Source organism: Pristiophorus japonicus, chromosome 12 (genome assembly GCF_044704955.1).
Source record: "Pristiophorus japonicus isolate sPriJap1 chromosome 12, sPriJap1.hap1, whole genome shotgun sequence".
NCBI lineage: Eukaryota > Metazoa > Chordata > Chondrichthyes > Pristiophoridae > Pristiophorus > Pristiophorus japonicus.
Genome location: NC_091988.1, coordinates 92,554,128 through 92,573,845, shown reverse-complemented (window position 1 = coordinate 92,573,845; position 19,718 = coordinate 92,554,128). Strand labels below are relative to the sequence as shown.

Genomic DNA, 19,718 nt, shown 5'->3' with positions numbered 1-19,718 from the left:
CAACGGTACGACAGGAGGCAGGCCAGAGGCTGGGGACGTCAGAATTAGAGAAGGTGCACGGGTGGGGCAGTCTTTCCATGTGTAGAAATGGCAAGCGGAGGGGCTAGTAATGGACAGGAGTGTGTGTAGGAGAACGGAGGTCAAGAAATGTTGGGAGGAACCCTTTCTGAGTAGATCGTAGGGTCTTGAAGTCACAGTTGATGACAAGATCCAGGGGATGGCAAGGAGCACAGAGAAGTGAATTAAAATAAAACGTTGTAGAATCGGAAAGTCATTGATACAGGTAAAGTACTTCAGCTACTGACTGGCCCAGAGATGAGAATGTTGTGGCTGAAGTCTGCACAAGGGTTTCACTGTAAAAATATATCCAATAGTGCCTTCAGTGCGCATCAATCACCTGGTGCTGGTGGTCTCTGTGAAGGTCTTGTACGTTATACACTCACCTTTATAAGGCACAGTTGTCCATTCAGTTGATCTGGATTCAGTGAAGCTTTCTAGGCGATACTGAAGGTAGAGGAACCTTGTTTAGCAATGTTTCAGGACCTATAAATGCTTTATGTTCACAGTATTTTTATTAAAAGTTACATTTCTAGCGCAAGACTCAGCAATATAGAGTGCAGTTTTTTAAATCCGTGTTGAGTTATTGACATATTGGAGGCAGTGATATGGTTGCCTGCCCTATTCCTCCCGTTACACCCCCCCCCCCACCCCGTGCCCGTCCATTTTAAAGTACTGATTTTCAAATCCCTGCATGGTCTCGCACCTTCCCCCCTCCCCACTCTGTCTGAGTGATCTTTCCCACCCCCTACCTTCTGTTCCTCTGGAGTGGGCCAGTGGCCACCTCCCACTTCACGCATGGAGGCTGTTCCTCAGTTACTCTGTCCCTGCTCTTTGTGCCTAAGGTGCATAAGAACATAAGAAATAGGAGCAGGAGTCGGCCATTTGGCCCATCAAGCCTGCTACGCCATTCAATAAGATCATGGCTGATCTGATCTTGGCCTCAACTCCACTTGCCTGCTTGCTCCCCATAACCCTTGACTCCTTTATCGCTCAAACATCTGTCTATCTCCACCTTAAATATATTCAATGACCCAGCCTCCACAGCTCTCTGGGATAGAGAATTCCAAAGATTCACCACCCTCTGAAGAAATTCCTCCTCATCTCCGTTTTAAATGGGCGACCCCTTATTATGAAACTATGCCCCCTAGTTCTAGATTCCCCATGAGGGGAAACATTATCTCTGCGTCTACCCCGTCAAGCCCCCTCAGAATCTTATACGCTTCAATAAGATCACCTCTCATTCTTCTAAACTCCAATGAGTATAGGCCCAACCTGCTCAACCTTTCTTCATAAGTCACTGCTTTGCTTCCTCTCTCCCCTCCTTCAAAGGCCTCTAAAAAACTGCCTTTTCAACTATATGTTCCGTTCTCCCTCTCCCTGTAGTTTTTCAAGGCTATCCTGCGTGCATGGGGTAAGTTATAGTTTACACAGTGACTTTTGTGGTTTTCTTTGACTTAGGAGCCATAGGTTGATGTCACCTTCTACAGCATAGCTTCAGAAACCTTCGACCCTGACTGTGCCACAGAACGTGGTGGCATTAATATAACTCCAGCATTACACTCCAATTTCTCCACAGAAAGCAGCTCCACTTGGCAGAGGATGTGCGTCAGTATGAAATTTGGACACAGGTTCACACATTGTTAGTTATATATTTTACACAGCATTTAGAGCAACACAGATCCCACAGACAAAATCCAAAATTGTTACTTACAGCCAGACTTCAAACTGGATCTGATAAACACTGCGGTTTAATGCATACCACACAGCACACAACATGTCGGTCAGAAGGTGGAGTGCTGTTGTGCACAACAAGCAGATGGTCCTGATTACACGAGATTCATGTAATAATTTGGAAACTTCACGATGAAAGAATGTTCCTGGGGCCATTCGGTTACACAATATTAGGCACTAACCATCCCGGATAAAGGGGCATCAATGTACCAACCATCCTGGACAAATAGGCACCAAAATACCAACCATCCAGGATAAAGGGGCATCAAAATACCAACCATCCCGGATAAAGGGGCATCAAAATACCAACCATCCCGGATAAAGGGGCATCAAAGTACCAACCATCCCGGATAAAGGGGCACTAATGTACCAACCATCCCGGACAAATGGGACCAAAGTACCAGCCGTCCAATAAGCAATTATGAAAAGCACTGATCAGTGTCACCAAAAGGGCACCCAAACAAGACAAAAGAAAGACCTGGGCTGTCCAACGATGATGCAGTTGAGAACCTATTTATTTTTAATAGGTTGATGAGCGCAGGTTTTCCCTTTCTTTAAAAAAAGACATCACTTACTCTGAAGGTGTTGTATGGTCTTAAATCTCGGAAGACCATCTGTTTGGCAGGCCTGGTGCTGTAGCAACACACACTGGATGCAAACTGAAGGAGTGCTTCTCTCGCAGTCTGTTCAGAGATGGATGGAATACTGGGAAGGAAGGAGCAAGAGGGGGGGAAAAACACAAGGATGTTAGGATTGTTCCTCAGGTTTTATGACATACATTTCCAATTTCTTTTAATAAATTTCTTCATCATGTTAGCTTGTGTCTATCAAAACACTGCTTTTGGCTGATTTTACACAGAGCAGGATACATTTCAAGAGTGCTGGGGCCCAGTTCAAGTCACTCCAACGGGCACCAATACAGTTCCACACATTGCTCTGACCATGGTAATGTTGGTGTCATGGTTATGGCACTAGACTAGCAACCCAGAGGTGGAGAGTTCAAATCCCAGCCATGGAAGCTTGGAACTGAATTCAAATCATCTATTTATTTGTGGGTTGGCACACAAAATTATTGTAAAAGATAATTTATTATTGTAAAAAACTGGCTCACTGAATGTCCTTCAGGGAAGGGAACCTACCAGCACTACACAGTCTGACCTACATGCGACTCTAGACCCTATTAGATAGCTAACTCTTCCGCCGGGCGCTAAATCCCGTCTGACACCCAGAATCACCTTTTTTCTCCCCGCCGAGGCGCGAAATGGAGCGCAAATTAGCGGAAAGTCCAGCCTTGACTGTCCACTGAACTGGCCCAGCAAGCCACTCAGTTTTATGATAAAAACAATTGCTAATGAGGCTCACCACCTACTTAGGGCAATAAATGCAGTCTTGTTCTGATCCTGGTCATATCCTGGGAAAGTTCCCAAAGTGCCAGGATTTCAGGATGCAGCCTGCAGTTCTGCTCTTCTCTGCTGAAGCCACTGAGGTACATACAAGGGTACATTTTCTGCTCGCGCATTTCTGGGTCAGGATCTAGCCCAGTGGGAGCCCATATTAGGAAATTAATGGATGAAAAATCATAGGCAGCAGGACTTGTTTCCGAATGTAGCCTCCCGGTGGGTAAGGCACCAAGCCAGAAGTGCATAAGAAGAAAATTGACCTTATAGCTCCACAGGTGCCAGCTGCCCAAGTGTCCGTTCCTCCTGTAAAAGACTAGGCAGTGAGGGGTTTCTTAGCCCTGCCCAATGCTGTCAGCCATGCACACACACACACACACACCACGCACACACACAACGTAGACATTGGAGACTTCTTACGTTGAATTCACACCATTAACTGTGCTAATAGATTGAACAAATCCAAGTACATTAGCAAAATACAGAAGAATATAAGAAAAGATAAGGACGAGAAAAACCCATCCCTCCAGTACCCTAACTCTCCCATTATAGTATCCAGCAACAGTTTAATGCTGAAAGGAATGGATAGGGTAGATAGAGAGAAACTACTTCCTCTACATTACAACAGTGACTACACTTCAAAAAGTACTTCATTGGTTGTGAAGTGCTTTGGAATGTCCGGGGGTCGTGAAAGGTGCTATATAAATACATGTCTTTCTGGTGCGGCAGTCTAGAACAAGAGGCCATAACCTTAAAAGAGCTAAGCCATTCACGGCTGCCAGGAAGCAATTCTTCACACAAAAGGTGGTGGGAATCTAGAACTCTTTCCCCCCAAAAGCTGTTGCAGACAGGGTCAGTTGAAAATGTCAAAACTGGGATTGATAGATTTCTGTTAGGCAAGGATATTGAGGGATATGGAACCAAGGTGGGCGATGGAGTTGAGATACTGATCATCCGTGATCTAAATGATTGGTGGGTTCGAGGGGCTGAATGGTCTACTCCTGTTCCTAAATTCCTAATGTTTTATACTGCCGTTACCACCTCTGGTTGATTATTTCAAACATTTCTTAATCTTTAAATAAAGAAATCCATGCCCAACACTAATTTATTTTCTACTTCTTAAAGTCCTTGGACTCCACCAGATAATACTATTTAAAAGAAAAGAGTAGTAGATTTAGCGGGACATTGGTCGTGTGGAAGCACACTTCTCTATGGCAGTGGTGAATGGTTGGGCAATGCTGACAGATTTGCAGTAATCTACCCCCCAAAAAACCACTGACAAACGGTGGGAAAGTCCCTACTTCCACCCCAACATAGCACAAGACCTCTCAGCAGACAGGCCAAAAGATACTCAGGTCACAGCACTTTGTATTTTGGAATGCTGAATTGTCACTTAGCAATGTTCTTGCTCCCTCCCTCCTGTCCCGTCAGAACTCCGAGCTCACCATGGGAACGGGTGCTGAGCCCAGTCACTGTATTTTGGACCATACCTTAATGCCATTGTTATAACAAAAAGATTGAGGTCCATTACCAGGGTAAGAAAGTGAGCTGTCCAATTTCAAATTCAACGACAGTCACTGCTGAATCCACAGCTTGCTCGCCGCATGCACCGTCTTATTCAGTGTTTGGTACTTAGCACTTTCACGTCAGAGTCAGAAGCTTATGGGTTCAAGCCCCACTCCAGAGACGACAGCGCCTAATCTGGGCCAGCACTCCAGTGCAGGATTGAGGGAGCGCTGCATTGTCTTTTAGATGAGACGTTAAACCGAAGCTCCATCTACCCTCTCAGGTGGAAGTAAAAGATCCCACAACACTATTCAAGGAAGAGCGGGAGTAGTTCTCCTCAGTGCCCTGGCCAACATCTATCCTTGACCCAACATCACCAAAACAGATCATCTAATCATTTATTTAACTGCGGTCTGTGGGACCTTGCTGTGCGCAAAATGGTTGCCGCGTTTCCCTACATTGACTACACTTCAAAAGTATTTCATTAGCTGTAAAGCATTTTGGGATGTCCTAAAAGGCGCTATAGAAATGTAGGCCTTTTCTTTTCTATTCAGAAACATGCTGACTTCAGTCCTTCGATTTCCCTGAACCCCCGTCCCTCGTGCTTCGGAGCCCAATCCCGAGCATTTTCTCAATAGGCATACCCGCAGGTCAATTAGTGGGCAATTGCTATAACTTGTGGAAGTTTGGTGGCTGTTTGTACATCTCTGGATCGTCCCCTTGGGAGAAAGGCCAGCAAGGAAACTTGACTTCTTTCTCCCCCGGTTTAGGAAGTGCTTATTAGGATGCTTCAGTTATAATTCATTTTTGTTTTATGAATAGGATATTTGAGCCAATCGGATGCAAGTGTGTCTTACACTTTGCATATTTGAGATTTTGGACATGTTACGACACAAACCTGATATTTAAATAGACAGGTTGCAAAATATAAACTGGGGGGGGCTGAATAATTAATCGTGGAACGAGCACACTCACACCAAAAGCCCAAAGTCACAAGTAACATCAGCTAACAATTAAAAAAACAGGCTTGAGAGATTCATTACAGAGTGTGGCTACAAATGTAAGGTGAAACGAGTTTTAACTGCAGGGCTTGAAACAATGGCTTGTAACTATCGTGCCAGTGGTAGCATCCTCGTCTCCGAGTCAGAAGGTTGTGGGTGGAAGCCCCACCCCAGAGACTTGAGCATATAATCCAGCCTGGCTCTCCAGTGCAGTACCGAGGGAGTGCTGCATTGTGGAAGAGGCCATCTCTCGGCTGAAACGTGAAACCGAAGCCCCGCCTGCCCTCTCAAGTGGATGTAAATAAAAATACAAAAAATCCCATGGCACTATGAGAAGAAGAGCAGAGGTCCTGCTGTCCTGGTCAACACTTATCCTTCAACCAACATGCCTACAAACAGATTATCCGGTCATTTCCTGTTTGTGGGATGTTGCTGTGCACACATTGGCTGCTGCATTTGCCTACATACAGTGACTACACTTCAGAAAGTAATTCAGTGGGTGTGAAGTGTTTGGGGACATCCCGAGAACGTGAAAGACGCTATATAAATGCAAGCTCTTTCTTAATCCCCTCCAACCTGCTGCCGGCGATGATACTTATCAAAGCGCAGGGGTAGTGTATCGGCCCAGCCCTGCTCCTGACATCAGCATGACAAACTAAAGCCATTCACTCCGACGTTGATCAGCTAGCCCACAAGCCCGCCAATGAAAAGTCGGGGGGTGGAGCGAATCAGAAGCAGGAGCGGTTCTCAATCATTGGCTCACCCGCGAGGTCAAGCAGACAGCAGTTTGAGTTGCCTTTGACTTCAATTTGCGGAAGTCCCCGCGAACGCGCCAATAGGTCGCGCTGCACCTTGTTGCTGCTTTCTTTCATCGGTTACCCCAGGAGCTTCCCTTCAGACTTCAGGAACCCTGCCAGGCCGCAGCACACGGCCGGGTGAAGTGCCAAAAAGGACCCTGTTTCCCCAGGGGCTACAATGGGGATTGAAGTGCTGCAAGATCGACTGTCACCTTCTAGATTTCGGAGCTTACCTCCACGCTCTCTGCGGCTGAGGCTCATCCCTCCGTGCTCCTTCCACAATAGAAATCGGCGGTGGGACAAATCGTCCCTCTGTGAATAATAAGCAGGCCATTAGGTTGTCCGTTGGAGAATTCTGTCATTCATCTTGAAGCTGCCGAGATCGGAAAAATCCTAAGTTTGTTTGGCTCTCTGTGCTCATCTCAGTTGAGGCATTAAAACTAGATTCAATGCACCTAGGTTCTGTAGGGAGGGGGGTGGGGGGGGGTTAAAGGCGGGGATAGGGTTCCCGTTCCGGATAGACCTCCAGCTACTCCTGCTGGGAAGTACGCATGTGTGGACCCTTTACGTGCAAAAAGGCCTGGTGACACTCAAGGTTGAGGCCCACAGCGAAGGTATAGCCAATTGAGCAAGATACTGGAGGACTATCAGTATTGCAGCAAGGGTTCAGGAGAGGAGGACGAGAAAATTGGTGGGAGCATTACTCCATTTTGATTCTATCCATATTACTGTATATTAAAGGGAAAGGCAGATTGATGCCCCAATTGCATTGTATATCTGGCCATAGCTTGGCTCAGTTAATAGCCTGTAGCCTCTGAGTCAGAAACCCCACTCCGAGAATGGCACTAAGGGAGTGCTGCACTGTCAGAGATGCCGTCCATCAGATACAACGCCAAGGAGAGGTCCCGTCTGCCTAGTCCATTGCTGCAGGTGGGGATAAAAGATCCCCTGGCACTATTCGAAGAGATGTTCTCACAGTGTCCTGGCCAAAATTGCCCCCTCAACCAACACCAGCATACACAGGTTGTTCATGCCTCCATTGCCGTGTGTCAGACCTCGATGTGGCAAAATGACTGCTGCAGTCACCTATATACCAGGGATGACCTTATTCCAAAGTAATTCACTGTGTGTGAAGCACTTTGAGATATCTATCTCCCCGCCTCCTCCACCCCAAGTGCAGCCTAGTCCTTTGCACTGCACCGGCACGAAATGTAAAGCACCAGGCTTCTGCTGCTGCGTTCCCTGCGTTATAACAGTGACTACATTTCAAACAGTATTTCGTTGGCGCATAAAGCACTTTGGGACACCCTGAGCTTTGTGAAAGGCACTCTATAAATGTAAGTCTTTATTTCTTTCTTCCCCTACTCAATGCGAGGGGGCAGGACTGCCATCAATCCCACAGCTGACGATTGCTGGGTCAGCCTGTGTTGTCGGTTTCTGGGCCCACTTAACCCACTACCTCAGCTTCAGTGCAAGGTGATTTCCATATGGCACCAACAGGAAATTTGCGGTGCAAATACGGAGCCGGGATCCAACCCCGCTCGAGAGAAGCCGTGAGATTCACTGGCTCGATGCAACTTTGTGTCTTAGTGTTTGCAGTGGTGCACAAGCCGTCGCATCCCGATTTAACCAACAAACCCTCGGAACTGATGCTTCTTGCTTACCGCCACCTGCTGTGGTCCCTTCATACCCAACCACGTCGTCCAGCATATTAGCTGGCGGTGCTGATGCATATTCCTCATCCTGTGGGGCTTCAGGGTAAGCTGCAAAGAAAAAGGCATGGGAACGGTAGAATAGTGGTTATGTTACTGGACTAGTAACCCAGAGGCCTGGACCAAATGACCCGGAGACATGAGTTCAAATCCCAACATGGCAGCTGGGGAATTTAAATTCAGTTAATTAAATAAATCTGGAATAAAAAGATAGTATCTGAAATGGTAATTTGAAACAACTGGATTGTTATAAAAACCCATCTGGTTCACTAATCCCCTTTAGGGGATGACATCTGCCGTCCTTGCCTGGTCTGGCCTATATGTGACTCCAGACCCACAGCAATGTGGTTGACTATCAACTGCCCTCTGAAACGGCCTGGCAAGCCACTCAGTTGTACCAAACTGCTACAAAGAACAATGGTTCAAGAAGGCGGCTCACCACCTTCTCAGGGGCAATTAAAGATGGGCAATAACGGCCCGTCGAAGTAGTTCGAGCTGCGGGAGTTCGTGGTCGCTGAGGCTAGCTGGTGCAGCTGCAGCAGGGTGAGAATGCAAAAGAAATCGAAAGGTGACGTCACAGCCAAGAGGGTAAGTGATTGGTAAGTAGTTTTACTTTATCAGTAAGTAACCTTTAGCATTGTTGTTGCCAATTTAAGTTTATCTAAGGGTTAAGACATGGCAGGAGAGCTCGGACACGTGTTATGCTCCTCCTGTACTATATGGGAAGTCAGGGACCCTTCCGGTGTCCCTGACGACTACGTGTGCGGGAAGTGCATCCGCCTGCAGATCCTGACAGACCGCATTGCGGCACTGGAGCTGCGGGTGAATGAACTCTGGAGCATCCACGATGCTGAGAATGACGTGAATAGCATGTTTAGCGAGTTGGTCACACCGCAGGTAAAGGGTACACAGCCAGATAGGGAACGGGTGACCAACAGGAAGAGCAGTGCAAGGAAGGTAGTGCAGGGGTCTCCTGCGGTCATCTCCCTGCAAAACAGATACAGGGCTTTGGGTACTGTTGAGGGGGATGACTCATCAAGGGAAGGCAGCAGCAGCCAAGTTCATGGCACCGTGGGTGGCTCTGCTACAGAGGAGGGCAGGAAAAAGAGTGGGAGAGCGATAGTGATAGGGGATTCAATTATAAGGGGAATAGATAGGCTTTTCCGTGGCCGCAACCGAGACTCCAGGATGGTATGTTGCCTCCCTGGTGCAAGGGTCAAGGATGTCTCGGAGCGGGTGCAGGACATTCTGAAAAGGGAGGGTGAACAGTCAGTTGTCGTGGTGCATATAGGTACCAACGATATAGGTAAAAAAGCAGGATGAGATCCGACGAGACGAATTTAGGGAACTAGGAGCTAAATTAAAAAGTAGAACCTCAAAAGTAGTAATCTCAGGATTGCTACCAGTGCCACGTGCTAGTCAGAGTAGGAATCGCAGGATAGTTCAGATGAATACGTGGCTTGAGGAGTGGTGCAGAAGGGAGGGATTCAAATTCCTGGGGCATTGGAACCGGTTCTGGGGGAGGTGAGACCAGTACAAACCGGACGGTCTGCACCTGTGCAGGACCAGAACCAATGTCCTAGGGGGAGTGTTTGCTGGTGCTGTTGGGGAGGAGTTAAACTACTATGGCAGGGGGATGGGAACCTACGCAGGGAGGCAGAGGGAAATAAAAGGGAGACAGAGGCAAAAGATAGAAAGGAGAATAGTAAAAGTGGAGGGCAGAGAAACCCAAGGCAAAAAACAAAAAGGGCCACATGACAGCAAAATTCTAAAGGGGCAAAGTGTGTTTAAAATGACAAGCCTGAATGCTCTGTGCCTCAATGCGAGGAGTATTCGGAATAAGGTGGACGAATTAACTGCGCAGATAGCAGTTAACGGGTATGATGTAATTGGCATCACGGAGACATGGCTCCAGGGTGACCAAGGCTGGGAACTCAACATCCAGGGGTATTCAACATTTAGGAAGGACAGACAGAAAGGAAAAGGAGGTGGGGTGGTGTTGCTGGTTAAAGAGGAAATTAATGCAATAGTAAGGAAGGACATTGGCTTGGATGATGTGGAATTGGTATGGGTGGAGCTACGGAATACCAAAGGGCAGAAAACGCTGGTGGGAGTTGTGTACAGACCACCAAACAGTAGTAGTGAGGTTGGGGACAGCATCAAAGAAGAAATAAGGGATATGTGCAATAAAGGTACAGCAGTTATCAGGGGCGACTTTAATTTACATATAGATTCGGCTAACCAAACTGGTAGCAATGCGGTGGAGGAGGATTTCCTGGAGTGTATTAGGGATGGTTTTCTTGACCAATATGTTGAGGAACCAACTAGAGAGTTGGCCATCCTAGACTGGGTGATGTGTAATTAGAAGGGACTAATTAGCAATCTTGTTGTGTGAGGCCCCTTGGGGAAGAGTAACCATAATATGGTAGAATTCTTTATTAAGATGGAAAGTGACACAGTTAATCTAGGGTCCTGAACTTAAGGGAAGCTAACTTCGATGGCATGAGGCGTGAATTGGCTAGAATAGACTGGCAAATGATACTTAAAGGGTTGACGGTGGATAAGCAATGGCAAACATTTATAGATCACATGGATGAACTTCAACAATTGTACATCCCTGTCTGGAGTAAAAATAAAACAGGGAAGGTGGCTCAACCGTGGCTAACAAGGGAAATTAAGGATAGTGTTAGATCCAAGGAAGAGGCATATAAATTGGCCAGAAAAAGCAGCAAACCTGAGGACTGGGAGAAATTTAGAATTCAGCAGAGGAGGACAAAGGGTTTAATTAGGAGGGGGAAAATAGAGTATGAGAGGAAGCTTGCTGGGAACATAAAAACTGACTGCAAAAGCTTCTATAGATATGTGAAGAGAAAAAGATTAGTGAAGACAAATATAGGTCCCTTGCAGTCGGACTGAGGTGAATTTATAATGGGGAACAAAGAAATGGCAGGCCAATTGAACAAATACTTTGGTTCTGTCTTCACGAAGGAAGACACAAATAACCTTCCAGATGTACTCGGGGACCGAGGATCTAGTGAGAAGGAGGAACTGAAGGGTCCTTATTAGGCGGGAAATTGTGTTGGGGAAATTGATGGGATTGAAGGCCGATAAATCCCCGGGACCTGATTGTATGCATCCCAGAGTACTTAAGGAAGTGGCCCTAGAAATAGTGGATGCATTGGTGATCATTTTCCAACAGTCGATCGACTCTGTATCAGTTCTTATGGACTGGAGGGTAGCTAATGTAACACCACTTTTTAAAAAAGGAGGGAGAGAGAAAACGGGTAATTATAGACCGGTTAGCCTGACATCAGTAGTGGGGAAAATGTTGGAATCAATTATTAAGGATGAAATAGCAGTGACAGGATCGGTCCAAGTCAGCATGGATTTATGAAAGGGAAATCATGCTTGACAAATCTTCTGGAATTTTTTGAGGATGTAACTAGTAGAGTGGACAAGGGAGAACCAGTGGATGTGGTGTATTTGGACTTTCAATAGGCCTTTGACAAGGTCCCACATAAGGGATTGGTGTGCAAAATAAAAGCACATGGTATTGGGGGTAATGTACTGGCATGGACAGAGAATTGGTTGGCAGACAGGAAGCAGAGAGTCGGGATAAACGTGTCCTTTTCGGAATGGGAGGCAGTGACTAGTGGAGTGCCGCAGGGCTCAGTGCTGGGACCCCAGCTCTTTACAATATACATTAATTTGGATGAAGTAATATCTCCAAGTTTGAAGATGACACTAAACTGGGTGGCGGTGTGAGCTGTGAGGAGGATGCTAAGAGGCTGCAGGGTGATTTGGACAGGTTAGGTGAGTGGGCAAACGCAGTATAATGTGGATAAATGTGAGGTTATCCACTTTGGTGGCAAAAACACGAAGGCAGAATATTATCTGAATGGTGGCAGATTAGGAAAAGGGGAGGTGCAACGAGACCTGGGTGTCATGATTCATCAGTCATTGAAAGTTGGCATGCAGGTACAGCAGGCAGTGAAGAAGGCAAATGGCATGTTAGCCTTCATAGCTAGGGGATTTGAGTATAGGAGCAGGGAGATCTTACTGCAGTTGTACAGGGCCTTGGTGAGGCCTCACCTGGAATATTGAGTTCAGTTTTGGTCTCCTAATCTGAGGAAGGACGTTCTTGCTATTGAGGGAGTGCAGCGAAGGTTGACCAGACTGATTCCAGGGATGGCTGGACTGACATATGAGGAGAGACTGGATCAACTGGGCCTTTATACATTGGAGTTTAGAAGGATGAGAGGGGATCTCATAGAAATGTATAAGATTCTGACGGGACGGGACAGGTTAGATGCGGGAAGAATGTTCCCGATGTTGGGGAAGTCCAGAACCAGGAGACACAGTCTTAGGATAAGGGGTAGGCCATTTAGGACTGAGATAAGGAGAAACTTCTTCTCTCAGAGAGTTGTGAACCTGTGGAATTCCCTGCCGCAGAGAGTTGTTGCCAGTTCATTGGACATATTCGACAGGGAGTTAGATATGGCCCTTACGGCAAAGAGATCAAGGGGTATGGAGAGAAAGCAGGAAAAGGGTATGGAGATGAATGATCAGCCATGATCTTATTGAATGGTGGTGCAGGCTCGAAGGGGCGAATGGCCTACTCCTGCACCTATTTTCTATGTTTCTATGCCTATAAATGCTAGCCTTGCCAGCGATGCCCGTATCGCGCCAATGAATAAATAACAAAAAGAATTGCTTTTATTAATCAGTTGATTGAACTGTAGCAGCCTTCTTCATGAAACAAATTTGACGAGGCATTAAAGAGATGTACTAGCCCGTTAAAATTCACCACCGCCTTTCACCATCACTCTACGCTTCATAGAATTCAGAAACAGGCCATTTGGCCCCACTTGTCTATGTCGGTGTTTATGTGCCTCATGAGCCTCCTCCCACTCTATTTCATCTAACCCTGTCAGCATATCCTTTTATTCCTTTCTCCCTCGTGTATGAGGCACCCACTTGTGGACCTCTGAACAGATCTTGCAACATCAATGCTGTGCCGAAAAGTTGCCTTGCAACCAGACAAGAGGATTTTTGCACAACTTTCTCTGCACTTGTTAAAAGCCTGGTATTGCTTTGAAGTGCATCCATTTGGCCCAGGGACTTTGTGTCATCGTATCCTCATGTAGGCTCCCAAAGAGCACAGAGACAGTCACCCCCATGGGAGAACTTGAGCTGGTGACCCTCCATAGTGTACAGCATTGGATGGCGCCATGGTGATTCATTCACTTTTATTTTATTTTTAATTCAAGTTCCCGTGGTGTGCTGAAGTCTCACAACGATGCGCACTAAAGAGGCAGGGCCTAGGATTGTGACCACGATTGACCTTCTGGTAAAGTCCTGACACAAGTCACAATGGACCATTAATCCAGAGGCCTGGACTAATCGTCCACAGAACGCAAGTTCAACTCCCACCACGGCAGCTGGGGAATTGAAATTCAGTTTAAAAAAAGAATCTGGAAATAAAATAGGCTGGCATCAGAAAAAGTGACTGTAATGCTGTCAGATTATTGTAAAAACCCAACTAGTTCCCTAATGTCCTTTTAGGGAAGAAGTTCCCTAATGTCCTTTTAGGTCTGGCCTATACGTGACTCCAGTCCAGCCACTCAGTTGTATCCAACAAACCCACTAGTATTCGACAATAAATAGTGAACTTGCCAAGAATGAATACGAAAAAACCCAGCAGAGGTCTGGAGCTCTTGTTAGGGAGAGCAGGAGGACAATATAATCGGGTCACAAGTTAATCCATGGCTGGTACCGAGCATTGTTGGCAACAGTGTGGGGATAAGCAGTCAGCCTCGGTGCATTGTGTGGAAGGAGAAAGAGAGGGACGATCCCACACTTCCAGCAGGGTCTGTTCTTGGGGGTGGGTCAGAGAATCGGGGCAATTACATTGTATCCCTAACTCTGACTCACGACCCCCAGGAGCCCCCACCCAGGAGAATGAGATTGCAGAATTCCCCCTTCACTTTAATACCTGAGCACTGTTTTTTTCATGGAAAAGTAGGTTGGGCCTCTACTCAGAAGAATGAGAGGTGATCTTATCGAAACGTATTAAGATTATGAGGGGGCTTGACAAGGTGGATACAGAGAGGATGTTTCCACTAATGGAGGAGACTAGAACTAGGGGGCATAATCTTAGAATAAGGGGCCGGCCATTTAAAACTGAGATAGGAGGAATTTCTTCTCTCTGAGGGTTGTAAATCTGTGGAATTCGCTGCCTCAGAGAGCTGTGGAAGCTGGGACATTGAATAAATATAAGGCAGAAATGGACAGTTTCTTAAACGATAAGGGGATAAGGGGTTATGGGGAGCGGGCAGAGAAGTGGATCCGAGTCTATGATCAGATCAGCCATGATCGTATTGAATGGCGGAGCAGGCACGAGGGGCCGTATGGCCTACTCCTGCTCCTATTTCTTATGTTCTTAAGTTCTTAAAGTATTCCTGGTTGTAATATAGAGCGCCCTCTAGTGGACAATCGATGTACTGTAATTACTGATGTAAATAATAAAGGATCATGTGACATGACAGGTTTCTGTATTGGAGCCAGCTTGAAGTGTTGGTTAGTGAGGTTGTAAGAACATATCACACTGACCAGCTGTTGAATACAGGAGATTGTGACGGGATGCGCTTCCTCACCAGGCCGAGCCACTTCATGCTGCAGCTCCAGAGCTGACCGTACCAGAAACACAACCACAAAAAGGGAAGCGCCCTCTTTCTGCTGATCCTCTCTACATCCTCAGAGTATTGTAGCTTCCCCAGTTCCTCTTGGATCTTTGTTCTTGTTTATGTACAATAGTTTACAGGCTTTGGTTCAACCCTCGACGTACCGAGAAGCCCAGCATGCAGCTGAAGTGGGTTTTCACATTATCCCCCAGACTTCACTTGCTGATCTGAGCGTTTGATTCTAGGGAGACTCAGCCTCCTTACTTCGGATATTAACAACCAAAAACAACTCCCTCCACATTTTAATAATTCCCATCCTTTTAAAAACTCCAGACAGACAAAGTCGTTAACACCGCCCCTCCCCACCCCCACTCCCAAAGCAGAACCCGTCTCACACAAAACCCGTCAATTGGACACAACCTTTGAGGTTGTTTTGACTGCAGGCGCCGGGTTTAACAGCAGGTTGAGTGTGCCGATGTATTTTATTGCATGTAAAATATACGTACCAAAGGTCAGGGTAACTTTAGAAAATCACCCACTTCATTTGCATACACATTTCAACTACAAGTGTCTGACAAGTTGTCAGCTTTACTGAAGGGACTTGGGCAACTTAATGAGACGAGTCTATGGGCCCAAGTTTCCACATGATTTGCGCCTGATTTTTAGGAGCAACTGGTGGAGAACGGATTATCTTAGAAATCGCAATTCTCCACATTTTTTTTTCTGCAGTTCTAGTCAGTTAGAACAGTTTCACTTTGGAACAGAATTTTTTCTTCAAAAGGGGGCATGTCCGGCCACTGACGCCTGATTTCAAAGTTTCCACAGTGAAAACGTACTCCAAACTAACTTAGAATGGAGCAAGTGAAGATTTCTGTAGAACTGAAAAAACCTTGTCTACACATTAAAAAATCAGGCGCAGGTTACAAATTAGGCGTCCAGAACGAGGTGGGGAGGGAGGGGGGGAGAAGGGAAGTAATTAAATTCTACAATAAATCTTTATTTATACTTATACAAATATTATACAAATAAATCCAACCTGAATAAACATTTATAAGCAAAGAAAAGATTAAATAAACCATCTTCCTACCTGTGTGAAAGTGCTTCAGTCAGCTCAGCGGTGTGGCGTCGTTCCCGCGAACGGGAGGGAGGGAGGAGGCAGCCGTTCCCGATGGCGGGGGGGAGGGGAGGAGGCAGTGAGAAGGCTGCAGGACGCCTCAGAAGTTGAGGCAGCCATTTCCCGATGGCGGGGGGCGGGGGGGGGGGAGGGAAACGGCTGCCTCAACTTCTGAGGCTTCCTGCAGCCTTCTCACTGCTGCAAGAAGCCTCAGTGCTGATGTGCTGATGGCAATGTGCTTTTATTAAAAAATGTTCAAAAATTAAACAGCTACAAAGAACTACAAAAATGGCCGAGTGCCAATGTTTCCTTCACACTGCGCGTGCGCGAACGCTCCAACGCGCACGCGCAGCGTTGCCGGCATGACAAAAACGAATTTAAATGGTACTCGCCCCCTCCCACTTACAAAATCGGTGCGAGTGGTAGGCTCCGCCCCCTGGGCGCCGCGCCAGGCAGACATGGAGCTGCAGGGCGCTCCAGAATCGCGCGTTATTTTTCAGGCGCCGTTTTTGGCGTGAAAAACGGGCGTCCAGCTCGGAGGGGCGCCCGTTTTGTAGCGTGTGGAAACTTGGGGCCAAAGAGTCTACCTTGCTTCTGTTCCTTTTGCATTGCTGTCATTCCCACTTATGTTTCGATGGGATAGGTGGTGGTCATGTTTACTTTTAAACAGAGCGACGTCTGTAAGCAAATTATAACTTTCTTTCCTTCCCCCCACCCTCTTGAAACTTATGGTGAATGAAAGATCAAAAGATAACAGCACTGATGAAGCGGATTAGGGCGATGGCCTTGCAGGGTACAATTTGACCTCGACTCAATGGTTTACTGGCTCGTTTCCGAGTGTCAGTTAGTCACACTCTTGCCTCCGACGGTCATTAGCTTTCCTCTCCTCCCTTCGCCTTTCCCCTCAAGGCTCCTTGCAGGTTATGGTTCCACCGGTGCTGGTGACTCACCAGTACCTCTCCTGCAGTCATGTCTGAGCCTTGACAGTGAGCCAGCCAGCTATTCGACCATGAGGGAGTAGGTCTGGGCATCACAGCTGAGCCTGATCCAGCCATCATCCAATAAGCACTTTCAGCAGAGGGCGCTGGTTAGCCTTCAGGAAGGAGTGGGGGGGGGGGGTACCTGGGCAGTTCTATCCCCTCCCCACTCAAACCCTCTGAACCAGGGAGAGCTACACTTGCCAAACCTTTATTGCATTTGAGCACAAGCAGAGGGCATGATTCCACTGAAAGACATCATTTAATCACGTGGAGTTGTTGGGACAAAATACAGACAGCTCTTCTCTCACACCGAGAATTCTACATTCCTACAATTCTGGCCTCTTGTGCGGCCCCAATTTCCTTCGCCACCCCTCATTGGCTGTTGAGCCTTCTGCCGTCTAGGTCCCAATCTCTGGAATTCCTTCCTAAACCTCTTCGTCTCTCTACCAATCTTTGCTCCTTTAAGACTTTGCTTAAAACCTAGCTCTTTGACCAAGCTTTTGGTTAACTGCCCCAATATCTCTTTTTGTAGCTCAGTGTCAAATTTTGTTTGATTATGCTTCTTGAGCCGTAATACTACATTAAAGGCATTATATACATCCAAGTTGCTATTGTGGTACAATAGGTGATAGGTAAAGCTCCTTCTACATTGCCCCAACAATATACCTTAACCCCCCCCCCCCCCCACCAAGAACATGCCATGACATTCCCATCCCTCACACCTTTGTGATCTTCCCTTGAAGATGATGCTCCTCTAAAATGGGTGTACGATAGTTCACGTTCCAAATTAAACTGGAGACAGTGCAACGAAGGTTCACCAGACTGATTCCTGGGATGGCAGGACTGTCGTATGAGGAGAGATTGGGTCGACTAGGCCTGTATTCACTGGAGTTTAGAAGAATGAGAGGGGATCTCATTGAAACGTATAAAATTCTGACTGGGTTGGATAGACTGGATGCGGGGAGGATGTTTCCCCGGCTGGGAAGTCTAGAACAAGGGGTCACAGTCTCAGGATACAGGGTAGGAAATTTAGGACTGAGATGAGGAGAATTTTTTTCACTCAGAGGGTGGTGAACCTGTGGAATTCTCTACCAGTGAAGGCTGTGGAGGCCAAGTCACTGAATATATTTAAGAGGGAGATACATAGATTTCTAGAAACAAAAGACATCAAGGGGTATGGGGAAAAGCAGGAATATGGTGTTGAGATAGAGGATCAGCCATGATCATATTGAATGGCGGTGTAGGCTCGAAGGGCCGAATGGTCTACTACTGCTCCTATTTTCTATATTTCTATGTAAAAATAATGTGGAAATACTTAACTGAACCTTTCCTGTGAACTTCCTTGTATTCCATTCTGCAGAGCACATTGAAGGATTAATTACATTATCCATGATTCCCAGCAGAGTGTGGCGATAACAGGAAATTACCCGCTGCCCGTGATCTCCACGGATGTGTTTCCCATGAGCGCCACTAGCAGCAGCCCTTTAATACTTCCACTTATTTCAGACCTAGGTTTTACCTGCAGCTGTAGATACCAGCTCGGGGGGCACATATCCAGACTGTTCTCCATGTACAATGTTACTGAAACAGAAATACAAGAAATGATCAGTTTGAATTGAAAGAAATCATTGTACACATCCACATCACATGTATAATTAACTTGGTTTGGACGTACTGGGTCACCCAAATCAAACCAGGCCCTTTTACGCAAAGTACATTCTATCAGCCATCAAAACAGAATTGTTAACACACGGGCCTAAAAGCAGGACGTCCAAAAAAGCTTTACAGCCAATGAAGTACTTGTGTAGTGTAGTCACTGTTATAATGTAGGAAACGTGGATTTGTGCACAGCAAGCTCCCACAAACAGCAATGAAATAAATAACCAGCTAATCTGTTTAGGTGATGTTGATTGAGGAACCTATATTGGCCAGCACACCGGGGAGACCACCCTTGCTCTTCTGCATTTAAAGGAAAGCTAGATAAGCACGAGGGATAAAGGAACAGAAGGATATAATGATGGGGTGAGATGAAGAAGTGTGGGAGGAGGCTCGTGTGGAGCATAAACACCGGTGTGGACCCGTTGGGTCAAATGGCCGGTTTCTGTGCTGTAAATACTTTGTGATACTTTGTAATGCCATGGGATCGTTTTCTTCCACCTGAGAGGGCCTTGGTTTAACGTCTTAGATCAGGGTTTGAGTCCAGCTCAAACGGGTATAGAGCCAAACCTCTCTCCTTGCTGCTCTACAGGTCAGTTTCAATCCTGTTCCAAATGGCCACAAGCCCATAAAAACAACTGAGGATTATAGCAGAGTGGAAACCTTGCTCGGGAAGCTCACAAAGGTGGTTGGTATGGGAGATAGAAATGTCACTCTGGTGTGGCTGGGGACTTCTTCTGAATTTGTGGCGAAGATATATTGTCAGGGCAGTGTAGAGGGAGCTTGACCGAGCATCTAACCTGGAATTGCTTGATGGGAAGTGCATGGGCACTTTAATAGACCCATGCTGCATTCCTTATTTCGATGTCAGCCGTGGTTCAGTTGGTAGCTCTCTCGCCTCCAAGTCAGAAGGTTGTGGGTTCAATTCCCATTCTGGAGACTGGAGCATATAATCTAGATTTACACTTCAGTGCAGTATTGAGGAAGCTTTGCACTGCCAACGGTATCGTCTTTTGGATGAGAAATTAAACCGAGATCCATTCTGCCCGCTCAGCTGGACATAAAAGATCCTACGATGCTA

The 19,718-nt window shown here is 46.5% G+C and overlaps 1 protein-coding gene across 1 annotated transcript in view; it reads right to left on the bottom strand.

Moving 5' to 3' along the window:
- LOC139277373 (protein SSUH2 homolog) overlaps window positions 1–19,718 on the bottom strand; it is an 80,289-nt gene that overhangs the window by 33,483 nt on the left and 27,088 nt on the right. The window contains exons 2-6 of the mRNA XM_070895752.1: window positions 18,501–18,562; window positions 8,157–8,255; window positions 6,726–6,804; window positions 2,367–2,496; window positions 444–504 (exon numbers count right to left, since the gene is read on the bottom strand). Coding sequence (XP_070751853.1) covers window positions 444–504; window positions 2,367–2,496; window positions 6,726–6,804; window positions 8,157–8,255; window positions 18,501–18,562 — 431 coding nt within the window. The remainder of the gene's footprint in view (window positions 1–443; window positions 505–2,366; window positions 2,497–6,725; window positions 6,805–8,156; window positions 8,256–18,500; window positions 18,563–19,718) is intronic.